Source organism: Stomoxys calcitrans, chromosome 3, assembly GCF_963082655.1.
Source record: "Stomoxys calcitrans chromosome 3, idStoCalc2.1, whole genome shotgun sequence".
NCBI classification, from domain to species: Eukaryota; Metazoa; Arthropoda; class Insecta; order Diptera; family Muscidae; genus Stomoxys; species Stomoxys calcitrans.
Genome location: NC_081554.1, coordinates 173832894 through 173846142, shown reverse-complemented (window position 1 = coordinate 173846142; position 13249 = coordinate 173832894). Strand labels below are relative to the sequence as shown.

Genomic DNA, 13249 nt, shown 5'->3' with positions numbered 1-13249 from the left:
CGATTTCGACAAACAGATGGACCCACATGGCTAGATCGAGTCACAATGTCGTGACGATGCTTTATGGGGTCTTCGAAGAATATGTCGAGGTGTTACACATGGAATGGCTAGATAAGTATACCCCCATCCTATGGAGGTGGGTATAAAAAGTCACAACAGCCAAGCTGATGCATTTTGTAGATCCTGCAGCCAAAGCCTGGAAGGGTAATCAGAAGAGTGTCTTCTAGAATTGTCGGAAGTGTCTCCTCACGGAAAGGGTACCTCACTCTAATTTCAAGACCAGACCTGGAAATCAGCGATGTGTAAGGTCCGGGTGGGCAAACGGGTCAGAAGTTTACCAAGTAGTTATCGGCGTCTGAAGTTTAAGTGGCTATCCTGGACCGAAGTAATCCCAAAGGCGGATACTCCCGAAAATATGTAGATCATCGAAGAGAGGATGCTGAGAGCTCGATCGAAAGCCATTGGAAATTTGTAGATTTCGGTGACAACATGTGGCAGAAGGCAAATGCAAATTTTGGCCATGAACATTCCACTAAGGAACAGGGGCAAACTTCTCACATATCTATGAGTGTAGTCCGATTCAAGTTTAAGCTCAATGACAAGGGGCGTCCCTTTTATAGCCGAGCCCGAACAGCGTGCCGCAGTGCCTCTTTGGAGAGAAGTTCTACATGGCATAGTACCTCACAAATGTTGCCAGCATTAGGAGGGGAAAACCACCGCTCTAAATTTTTTCTGATGGTCTCGCCAGGATTCGAGCCCAGGCGTTCAGAGTCATAGGCGGACATGCTAACCTCTGCGCTATGTGGCAGAAGGCCTTCAATGTAATTGGCTGTGGTAATGAGAAAGCACTAATCATTCTCCCGACCTGCATCAGTGGCCTTAATCTGGCCTTCTAACTGTCATAATAGGAGAGTTGGTCCCTGGATAGCGGAAACACAAATACTAACGCAAACGAGAGTACAAAAACTGTTAGAGACGCTGCAGGCAAGGACATGGCAGCAAATGAAAACAGGGTCCACTTAGCACTAGGCCTAGAAACGAGCGCAACCGCAAATCCGAAGCCCTACATAGAACCTGGCCACCAAAGAAAGAAAGAGTGCTCAGAAAAGTGTCCTACCGGCAGTTTTCGAACATTGCCCAGACACCAGAGGCTAATCGAGTCAAAGCAAGTAAAAGTAAAAAAGCCGGGCCGAATCTTGGGAATTTTTGGACTGTAAGCTGCGTGTGCTAATACCCACACTGGCTTTCTTGTGCTAATACCTACAGTGGCAGCAGTGATGTATTAGGTTTGGAGACCTCTTCCTCCCCGTGGAGGAAGGTCAAGGTGGTCTTTATCACCAAGGCGGAAAAATATACCACAGCACGAATAAGGATTTTAGTTAGTCTGTGCTGTGGTTTATTTTCCCCCCCTTGAGAATAAAGACCACCTTCACCTACCTCCTTGCCCTTGGTATCTAGGACAAAGCCAGGCTCGCCCCGAAAATCCGTGTTAGGCTGGTCAAGGTGATCTCATAGGACTCCTGCAGCAGTGCTGGGTTAATACCCTTAGGTCCGGCAGACCGGAAAATGCGGACTGCCCACACTATCTTCTCCTTGTCAACGGTGTCCCTGATGAGGTCATCCGCCAAGGTCGCATGTGTAGGTATTGCCATATCTTGATCGCCGACCTCATCCTGCCCTCCCGGGAAAGGCGTCTCCATCATAAACTCCACCATCTCCTGACCACTCTCGGTGTTAGTGCCATCCTCCCTCCTCAGAGAGCTGGGGATGCTGGGATCCTTCGAGAGCACTTTATGCAACCGAGATGCCTCACTAGTGCTTTCAGATTATCCGCAGAATTTTGCCCAGGAAATTCTCTTCGCCCTCCTTGTCACCATTTTGAACTTTTCAAGGGCCTTTCGATATTCGTCCCAGCCCTTTGCCGTGTTCTCTCTCTCTCTCGGCCTTATTGAAAAGCCTTCTACTCTCAATCCTGAGTACCTTCAGCTACGGTGACCACTATGACTGGCTGGTTTTACGATGTAGTACTCGTTTCATAATGGCCTCGTTCAGTCATCCCGTGACAAAATCCACTGCGTCCTCCAGCTACTTTGTGTATTCCAGAGGTCCCCAAGAGAACCCCAGCTTCATCTGTTCCCTAAATTTCACCAAATCGGTCCTTGTCGGGTTTCTGTATGGTTTGCTCCTCCCCATCTCGTGCTCGACATGAAATAGGAAATTCTTTCATGTCGAGCACGAGATGGGGAGGAGGAGACCATACAGCAAGAGATCGAAAAAGGGGCACTGGCTGGAGACGTTCCAGTCCAAGACCCCCACCGAGTCATTGTTTGTCACAAGCGTTGTAGAGTCACTGTTCTCTGATCCGGTTGTAGAAAGTAGGGTTGTTCCCTCTATTCCATACTGAAAATGTTGGGGGTTAGCTCTGGAGGAAAGTGGATGGTTTAATCACTGGAGTCGTGGAAAATATTTCTCGGAGTAGAAATATTTTCCTCGCAAGGTGAGTTTGGGGAGAATAGGAAAAAATGAAAACACAGGTGGGTTAGAAATTGGGAATTTACAATTATCTCTTTATTGGATGGAAAAGAAAGCTCTGAATTGGAGATTGAACGAAACTCTTACCAGGAAGAACAGCAGTGGTTGAAGCCCAGATAATAAGTAAGTTTGAAATAGGAAAAAGAAAAGGAAAAGGCCGACGGAGTACACAAGGCTGCTGAAAGCGAGACATCTTTAGTACAAAGAGAGACACACACACACACACATATAAAGTATGAGGTATGTGGGTGTATGCAAATGCAAATAGCTGCGAAACTTAGAAAGTAGATTAGGGGGACCAGGTAGGAACAAGGTTTGGCATTAACATTACCGGCCCCCTTGCAGTACACCTGCAATAAAAAAAAAAGGAAAAATGCAACTGTGTGTACTCGCACCAGCTTACAATTACTCGCACGGAATATAATTGAAAACTCTATGAAAACGGACGTTATGAATCTAATTACTCTAGTTATGAATTTAATTACTCTAGTAAGGAAAGGAAATGTTGACATAATAGTTGTATAGCTCCGTAGAATAGCCAAAGGATCACTCCCTCATCAGGATCCAGCTGGTACATGGAAAAGGCAAGCTTGTCAGTAGTGGACATCCTTCTATGAATCAAACCGCTCAATGGACCTGTTTAAAAGATAGAGCTTGTGCTTCGCTAGTAAAGTAAAAATCAACAGTGCATTTCATAACTCTTTTATTCAGTTTGGATTAAATTCATTGATACCGAAGAATAATGAGAACGCTGTAGTGCGCTCAGTGCGAACAGACACCATAGATCACCCAACCAAAAATAGTACTTTGTGCCGTAGGCAAACCATTCTGGGCGTATACACCCTCTGCGATGACCCTGGGATAAAGATCGACACCAATTACAATATCCACCGGGGCCGATTTGAAAAATTTCGAATCCGCAAAGAATAAGTGGGGGAAATGTCTTTTAAATGATTCCGGAAGCGATTCAGCTGGCGTCACCGTTGAAATGCGGGTACTCACACGAAATGTGCCTTCAATGGTTACCGTTTCGTCGAATCTGGAGGTCAGGCGAAGTGGGCATATGGTCTCCTCTTTCAGGCTCAATGTCGTGAGCGCCAACGAATCTACCAATCTCTTGGAGATCCTGCTCACCGGAGACCCCGAGTCGAGAAGGCACCGGGCTGTGGATCGTTCAGACTTGCCTTTTACCTTAACGAGCACCGTAGGAAGCAACACAATGCTGTTCTGTCGAAGAATAGCCGAAAGAGATGTCCTCTGCTTAGAAGACGGTGATGGCGAAAAATCCCTCGGTGGGCACGAATCCTTTGACTTCCGCTCAGGAGTGTTGGGACGCGATTGCTTCCGATCGCTCTTAAGAAGGGCATCCCGTAGTTTCGGATCGACGTGGAGGAGGGTATGATGATCTATGGTGGCAAAACAAACAATAGGGAAGTGATGGGAAAGAATGGAAAATCTGTGTTTAATTCGGAGAGGAAATGACGACAAGCTTGGTAATGGGTCGCGTAATGGTGCCCTTCTGAGTCACCACGTCAGCAACCCGAACTCTGCGATCAGTGCCGAAATACGTCTTGCAAACTCTGCCTAGACGCCAAACATTTGGTGGAAGGTTGTCATCTTGAATAACGACTAGTGTGTTCTCTTCTATATTCTTTTCTGAACTTTGCCATTTAACTCGCTTTTGTAGTTCTCGTAAATATTCGTTCTTCCATCGAACGCAAAAACTCTGATGAATAGCCTTAAGTCTCTGCCATCGGTTCAAAATCGATACAGGACTCTCCTCAATGCGTGGATCGATCGGAGCAAGAATGGGAGTACCAATCAAGAAATGACCTGGAGTTAAGGCAGCGAAATCGTTAGGATCACTGGATATAGGAGACAACGGGCGCGAATTGAGGCATGCTTCAATTCTCGACAGGATTGTCGAGAACTCTTCAAATGTAAATTTGAAGGAACCAGCAAATTTTCGAAAATGGGACTTAAAACTCTTTACTCCCGCTTCCCAGAGTCCTCCCATATGAGGAGCTCCAGGCGGGATGAAATGCCAACTCAAAGACTGGTGCGCATAGTTCGACTCAGTTCCAGCACGAGCAGCATGAATAAATTCTCTCTCTAAGATCCTGGAAGCTCCGACGAAAGTTGTACCGTTATCGGAATATAGATGCAACGGACAACCCCGCCGAGAAACAAAACGATGGAAAGCCGCTAAGAACGTGGGAGTGGACAAATCGGACGTCGCCTCTAAGTGTATCGCCTTTGTGGAGAAGCACACGAAAACGCAGACGTAGCCTTTCGTAATACGACAGGCCCGCCCACTGTAACTCTTTATGTCGAAAGGACCCGCGAAATCCAAACCCGTTCGAGTGAATGGACGAGTGAACTCGGTGCGCTCTGGCGGCAAAGCCGCCATGAGCTGCTGCTGACAACGCCTCTTGTAGAGAATGCAAGGCTTGCACTTATTGATGGTCGTTTTGATTAAATTCTTGACCTTCGGGATCCAGTACTGTGATCTGACCATACGAAGTACAAGCTGATTCCCACCGTGGATAGTAAGTTGGTGGATGAACTTCACGAGCAGCCTGGAATATTGACAACCGTAGGGCATTATTATCGGGTGTCTCTCATTGTACGGAAGGCCGACTGACGATTCCAGCCGGCCACATGAACGAATTAGCCCCTCAGCGTCCAGGAACGGGTTTAAGTTCAGAATAGAACTTGATTTCGAAATTTGCTCTTGTGACGACAAACACTTGTACTCATTTGGAAAACACGCTTTTTGACACACTCGAATCAATCCATCTCTAACCAGTACAAGCTCAGAACTTGTGATCAAAGTGGACTGCTTTGAAAAGCTGGAACGAAATCTTGGATGAGTACGATAGAAGAATCGATACACATAAGCCAGTACACGTAGCGCTCGTGGATAGGAAGAAAAACGTTCAAGAACGTCCTGGTAGTTCTGAAAGTAAGTATGATGAACCTTTATGGCTTTACGCTCCAAATCTATCTCGGGAATAGTGGATTGAACAGAATTAGGCCAACACTCAGGGGAGTCGCGGAGCCACTCAGGTCCCGACCACCACAACTCATTTGCGACGATATCCTGAGGCAGGAGACCTCGGCTAGCGAGGTCGGCAGGATTCGTCTCTGAAGGAACATGACCGAACTTGGAGGGGTCAACCACTTGAACTATACTTGAAATTCGGTTTGCAACAAATGTTGCCCAACAACACGGAGGTTTCGAAAGCCAGGAAAGGACAATAGTGGAGTCTGTCCAACAGAAAAGAGAATACTTGGGAATGTTAAGTGTCGGAAGTAATGTATCTAACATCTCTGCCAATAGAACAGCCCCACAAAGCTCTAACCTCGGAATGGACAATGTCTTAACAGGAGCCACTCTTGTCTTTGAATAGACCAAATGTGTGGAGACCGAAGTAGTTGTAGCTATTCGCACATACAAAGCTGCTGCGTATGCCCTTTCTGAAGCATCACAGAAGCCATGGAATTGAATATCGGCGGAAGGAACATAATGAAGCCACCTCGGAATTCGAACTTCATTTATAGCCGAATAACACGTCTGAAACTCTTTCCACTTTGCAAGTGTGCCAGGGGTAACGACCTCGTCCCAGCCCGTACCCTCTGACCATATCCTCTGCATAAGAATCTTTGCTACCACAATACATGGCGATAGCCAACCAGCAGGATCGAAAAGCTTTGAAATCTGGGAAAGGAGTTCTCTTTTAGTATCTCTGGATGAATCTGGGAATGGCTTGGTAGTGAAATAGAACGAATCGGATCGAGCATTCCAACGAATTCCTAGCATTTTTGCTGTGCTACTGTCGTCGAAGTCCAAAAAATCTTCACACAGCAAATGATCGGAAGGAAGACCTGCTAGAATATCCTTTGAATTTGCTGTCCATTTTCTCAGGAGGAAGCCGGCCGAAGCCAAAGCGGATATCAACTGCTCCTTAGACTGCATTGCCTTCTGCAGCGAATGTGCACCCACTAGGGCATCATCCACGTACATAGAACTGCGAAGTATTTCACTGGCAATAGGATGACTGGATTGAACGTCATCAGCAAGTTGGAAAAGAGTGCGAATAGCTAAGTATGGAGCACAATTCACACCGAAAGTGACAGTCTTCAACTCGAAATCTTGAACGTCGTCACTTGGATCTCTTCGAAATAGAACTCTTTGGAACGGTGTGTGATTGGGATGAACTCTAATCTGCCGGTACATCTTTTGAATGTCGGCATTGAACACATACCGAAAGAATCGCCACTTGAGAATCAACACAGTCAGATCACTCTGCAACACAGGACCTGTATGCAAAGTGTCATTAAGACTCACGCCATTAGAGGAAGGTGAAGAAGCATTGAAAACCACCCGAACTTTGGTGGTAGTGCTCTCTGGTTTTATAACCGCATGGTGCGGCAGGTAGTAATGAGACGCACTTCCCATAGAACTAGAAGTCTCAACTTGACACATGTGGCTTAAATTCGCGTACTCTTGGATAACGGAATCATACTCATCCTTGAACGCAAGATTGCGAAGGAGGCGGACTTCATTTCTCAAAAATTGGGCCATAGCACTTGTCCGTGAATTACCTAGAGATATACTCTTGGGAAAATCTCTTTTGAACGGAAGATGAACAACGTACCTTCCATCTTCATCCCTCTTAGTAGTTGAAACGAACAATTCCTCACAAAATCTATCAGCTGCTGACACAAAGTTCTTCCTTGGAAGATTCTCCACCTCCCAAAATCTCGAAATCTCTTTGTCCAAAGAGATTTCACAAAAGTTGGAAATAATTCTGGAATATGGAGATGGAGATTGGATCGGAATGGGGCCAGTCAAAATCCATCCAAAGATGGTATTTTGGCCCATCAAGGAACCACAAATATCATGCTTCACGCCGGACCGCATGATGGAAGGAAGGAAGTCACCACCAATCAGAATATCAATACTGGAACTCCTGTGAAATAGTGGATCTGCCAGCTCGAATTGGGGCAGCTGAGAGAAGATGGAGGGGGGTATTGAATGAGATGGAAGGGCACCAGATAAATTAGTAATAACGAAGGCCTTAACCGAAATTTGAGCATCTGCATATCTCGAACATAGAAGCAGAGTACATTCCTTTCGAACGGAAGCAGCCATGGAATCATTCAGACCAGAAATCTGAGCATTGACTTTTCTATATGGGAGCTGCAATCTATTGAAAAGTCTCTCTGAAATGAATGTACCCTGCGACCCAGAATCCAAAAGCACTCGTGCCTGGTACGTAACACCCAAGTGCAACACATCAACCAAAGCAGTCCCCAGCAAAACGCCACGAGAACTGGAAGAGAAATAAGTTTGAACGACTCCCGTACCAGAACTAGTGGACTGTATAGGACTAGGAGCGAAAGGTGAGGAGTTTGCATTCAAACCTGAATTTGTATTTGCCGGAGTCTGCACTCTTGAGTTACTGGCCTCTGGATTAGCGGAACTCTCATGAAGCAAAGTATTATGCTTCCTCTGGCACTGGAAACAAGTGTTCTTGCTTGTACAATTTCGAACGTGATGAGTTTTAGAAAAACAGTTCAAACACAGACCTTGCTTCCTTATCTCGGACTTTCTCTGATTAATGTCCATTGCTATGAACTTAGGACACTTCCTAATCACATGGAACTCTCTTGGACATAAAGGACATTGTGGACCCGAAACTCTCACTTGGAATGAATTAATATTTCTCGAACTCTTAGTATTCGTGCTATTGGATTTTGAATCTTGATCCCTTGCATTGGGATTGGCACGCATTTCAGAAACGGACTCCAGTGTCCGGTATCTATTCGTAAGAAAGGAGTCAAGGTCAGACCACTTAGGAATTGCAGTCTTATCTGCGAGACCCTGCTCCCATAAGGTAAGTGTGGACTCTGGAAGACGATTCGAACAGAGAAATACGAATAGAGGGTCCCAACCTCTGACATCAATGTCACACAACTCTAGGGCCGAGATACAAGAAGTAAGGTCGCGCTGCAACTGTTTAAGTGCACTGGCGGACTCTTTGGAAATGGAAGGAAGATTGAACAAAACCTTTAGCTGCCCGTTAACAAGGATTCGTCTATTCTCATAACGAGCGCATAGATTTTTCCATGCCAAATGGAAACCATCATTCGTCAAAGGGCTCCTCTGAACAATGTCACGAGCCTCGCCTCGCGTTTTTTGCGTCAAGTGAAACAGACGCTCGACAAAACTAAGTCTGGAATTCTTTATGTACACTGCCGTAAACATGTCTCTGAAAGTAGGCCAGGACATGTAATCACCGTGGAAAACCTCTGTATCACATGGCGGGAGATGAAAGGAATAATCAGTCCTTCCCGTAGAAGACGGAGTGTCTTGAAATTCTGGATGACCTTCGGAAACAGGTGGATTTGCGACAAGACGTTGGCTTGGAGAAATCTTAGTTGCCGGCAACTGAAACTCCTCCGCGAGCTGTGACAATGTCGCCAAGCAGTTGCAGTAAGTCACATAAGAACTCTTAAACTTGGCTCGGAAGGTCTCCAGCTCGGATGCATTTACGGAATCGTCTGCACCGCCCTCGTCTTCGTCTTGCTCACTATCACGATCAGCCATGAATGTATCGAAAGTGGACTTAATGTCGCTCCATAATGACTTCAGCTCTGTCATGTGTATATTAATTAAGTGAATCGATGAGAGCGGAAGCGTATTATCACCTATATCAGCATTGAATGCGACAAGGCGATCAGCTAAGCGAATGAACGACTCTAAAGACATATTCGAACTTGAAAGAAAAAAGTAGAATTAGCTCTGAACCAGACGCACTTAACTCTCTTAAATAGGTTAGGGAAAAAACCTATCTAAATGAACAGTAAATCCGAAAAAATGGAACTGGTATCGAAAAAAAACGTTGAAAATGACGTAGGCGTATGCGTAATATTTCCGGAGAACAGAAGAATGAACAGTTGCGCCGGTTGAAATAAGTTCGAAATGCCTCTATAGTATTGAAACTCTTAAAATCAGCAGAGGAAAAAAAAATTCTCTTGAAAATTATGAAAATTCGAACTTTTTGGATCCAAAAGTCGACCTTGGCTCACTGTAGGGTGCAAATACGATTTTTGCTTTACACGAACACCAAACGAAAACAGTCTCGTGAAGAAAATCAGAAAAAAATTTACTTTTCGAAAAAATCAAAGTTTTGTACCAAAAGTCGACTATGACCGGCTGTAGGGTGCACTATATATATCTCTGACCGATCAGGGTATCACACAAATGCATATATATGCCAATGGAACCAAAATATAAGGTATGTCTCAAACGCCCCGAGTCGCGACCACACAAACGGAATGACTGTAGGGTGCACGGCAAACAAAGAGTATATAAGAGCGAATGAACAAATTCAAAGCAACACAGAAGTCTCTTATTCTCTTCGCAGTAGCAATGTCACCCGCAACGAAACTCAATAGAAGCGAATAACAAGAAATGTTTGTATGTACGTTCAGTTGTGTGTATATATGGATGTATGTATATTGGATGTTAGTTATGGAGATCAACGTTGGTTAGTTCTAAAAAAAAAAAAAACAATAACAACAATCACTGTGCTTGTAGGAAAGGCTGTGGAAGTGCGAGAACTATTAACAACGACGAAATAATGCTATGGGCAGCGCGACTGCAGCATATGAAAGAGGGCAAAGATCACTTTCAATGCACCACGATTGAAAAAGAAAAGAAACCAAAGGAACACACTGCCGCGACACCGATTGAAATATAAAATCTTATGTTATTTTTTTGCAAATTAATGGCAATTCTTATAGAGGCAAAGCACACTGTTACTTAAATTTCTCTATGGAATTTAATGAAATTCACTTCCACCAAATTTTAAGAAAATTAATAACCGAATAGTTGGAAAAAAAAAAAAAAATTTTTTCAGTACGGTTTTTGAAAAATTTTATCACAATGAATGAATATTTGGAAAAAAGCACTATTGTTTTCACTTTTTATGGAATAGAACAAAGCACAAACTCACCTTTTTTTCTATGATGACGATGATGATATGTGTGTTGGATGAAATGGTGATGAAGGGATGATTTCCAGTAATAAATCCGGTTCGAAGGACCACAATGAAAATGTTGGGGGTTAGCTCTGGAGGAAAGTGGATGGTTTAATCACTGGAGTCGTGGAAAATATTTCTCGGAGTAGAAATATTTTCCTCGCAAGGTGAGTTTGGGGAGAATAGGAAAAAATGAAAACACAGGTGGGTTAGAAATTGGGAATTTACAATTATCTCTTTATTGGATGGAAAAGAAAGCTCTGAATTGGAGATTGAACGAAACTCTTACCAGGAAGAACAGCAGTGGTTGAAGCCCAGATAATAAGTAAGTTTGAAATAGGAAAAAGAAAAGGAAAAGGCCGACGGAGTACACAAGGCTGCTGAAAGCGAGACATCTTTAGTACAAAGAGAGACACACACACACACACATATAAAGTATGAGGTATGTGGGTGTATGCAAATGCAAATAGCTGCGAAACTTAGAAAGTAGATTAGGGGGACCAGGTAGGAACAAGGTTTGGCATTAACACATACAACTCATCCCTCTTGTTGGTATCCGTGCTTACCCAAAGACTGTGGTTCACATTGGCGTCAACCCCTAGCATGCCACTTGTCCTCGCACCAGCTGACCAAGGTCCGGCTTGTGTCTGTAGGGGGTTATTTATACGTATGGTAGGTAAATGGAGACCAATACTATTGGGTTGCCCAAAAAGTAATGGCGGATTTTTCATATAGTCGGCGTTGACAAATTTTTTCACAGCTTGTGACTCTGTCATTGAATTCTTTCTTCTATCAGTTATCAGCTGTTACTTTTAGCTTGCTTTAGAAAAAAAGTGTAAAAAAAGTATATTTGATTAAAGTTCATTCTAAGTTTTATTAAAAATACATTTACTTTCTTTTAAAAAATCCGCAATTACTTTTTGGGCAACCTATAGTAGTAGTTTGTGCGGTCTCTCCAAGCCCACTACCATTAAATCTCATCGCTGAAACAAGAGATAAAAGTTAGGTTCAAATCCCTACTGTTTACGATACAGTTTCTAATGTTACCTTCCGCTGAAGGGAGATGAGATTCAGAGATTCGTGATCAGAGTCCACGAACCTTGATACCTCATAACCACAGGAGTAGGAAAATCTGCACATATACAGGCAAACACATCCCCCAGACTACCTATGTGGCATTGACATCATCGGAGGGCAGGACTATTCTTACGTGGTTTAAGCCGAAATGTGTCTTTCACAGTTAGGACTTCAAGAGCGATAAGGATTCTGAACCTACCCTGATCCAGAGATCTTTGCCATTACCTTTATCCCTCACTCGCTTCCTTACAATTGTCCAGTCATCCACTCGTATAGCTCCAAAGAGGGAGGTGGAATCCCCACTCCCAACTTTGTCCACCGGGGGATTTGATCAGCGGGGGATCAGTTCTATCTTCATGCCACACCAAAGAGGATCAAGACCACCGATGCATGTCGAAAGAAAATCGAATGCTTTCCCATTTCCGCATTTAATGATCTTGACTTCCATTGTGGTGCCATAGCAAGCCGCAAATGATTCCTTCTTGCCTTTTCCAATACCTTCCGATACTGCTCGGAGAATCTTCTCTTCGATCATCAGCCATAATTTCCGAAGAAAGCCGGCCTTCAGTCTTGCTTCGGTCCAGGATAGCCACTTGTAGTTCAGGTAGTGATGGCATACTTGCCGATTTATTGGCCCGTTTGCCATCAGGCGCCTGCGCATCGCCAGATCGCTTCCTTGAATTGGGTCTGTCAGTTGATTGATGACACTCCTCTTTCTGGCTGTGGCGGCAGGATCAATGAAAGGCCCAGTATTAATATTGGGTTGCCCAAAAAGTAATTGCGGATTTTTTAAAAGAAAGTAAATGCATTTTAATAAAGCTTGGAATGAACTTTAATCAAATATACTTTTTTTTACACTTTTTTTACACTTTTTTTCTAAAGCAAGCTAAAAGTAACAGCTGATAACTGACAGAAGAAAGAATGCAATTACAGAGTCACAAGCTGTGAAAAAATTTGTCAACGCCGACTATATGAAAAATCCGCAATTACTTTTTGGGCAACCCAATGGTTAAGGCCTTTTCCGGGCCTAGTGTTATGCGCGAGGTGCTTCCAATATGGTCTCGGTTTCGTCTGTAGCATATGTACCAATTTTGTTGTTGTGTTGTGTTGTTGTTGGTGCATGTTCTGGTATTGTTTGATGTAGCAGGTGGCAGCATATATTCCACGACAATAGAATTCATCTTAGACTCGTAATTCCTGACGTTGAACCTATGTTTGCGCATCTAACGTTTGTCACGAATCGTCAGGGTGTATGGCTCAAGACCCTTCATCTTTCTCAGATACCGTAATGAGCGTTTGTTTCCTTCTTCCCGTTTTGCTCGTCCGTTTTCTGCACTTTCCGCTTAACCCCATGCGAGGTATCCGCCTCTCCACCAGTAGTTGAGGTTCCAGCTGCTGTAGGATCTGCGGAGATCATCTGGACGTCCTCTTCATACGTTTCGTAAAGCTGGATCGCTCCAACTCCTGAGAGTACATCGCAGGAATCATCGCAGGGCCATAGGTCAATGTTGTCTTGTCGAACCAATGTATTGTTCAAGTTTGGTGTAGAGTTCAAATTGAGTGTCTGATGTGAGTTTGTTATATAAGGT

The 13249-nt window shown here is 44.1% G+C and overlaps 1 protein-coding gene across 1 annotated transcript; it reads right to left on the bottom strand.

Annotated features, from left to right (window-relative positions):
- Positions 1–3994: 3994 nt before the first annotated feature.
- On the bottom strand, positions 3995–12841 carry LOC131996219 (uncharacterized). Its single transcript, XM_059365699.1, has 3 exons — positions 12747–12841; positions 5898–9317; positions 3995–4397 (listed from the first exon to the last, which is right to left on the bottom strand). The coding sequence occupies exons 1-3, from the start codon at positions 12839–12841 to the stop codon at positions 3995–3997; spliced, it is 3918 nt and encodes a 1305-aa protein (XP_059221682.1).
- Between the last annotated feature and the right edge of the window lie 408 nt (positions 12842–13249).

Excerpts from the sequence above, each read along its gene's own strand:
- LOC131996219 (XM_059365699.1), bottom strand. The coding sequence starts at position 12,841 with ATGAATTCTATTGTCGTGGAATATATGCTGCCACCTGCTACATCAAAC. Across the intron at positions 9,318-12,746 it reads ACAACACAACAACAAAATTG|TTCGAATATGTCTTTAGAGT; the intron begins GTACATATGCTA and ends TTTTCTTTCAAG. Across the intron at positions 4,398-5,897 it reads AAGACATTGTCCATTCCGAG|TGATCCTAACGATTTCGCTG; the intron begins GTTAGAGCTTTG and ends TCCTATATCCAG.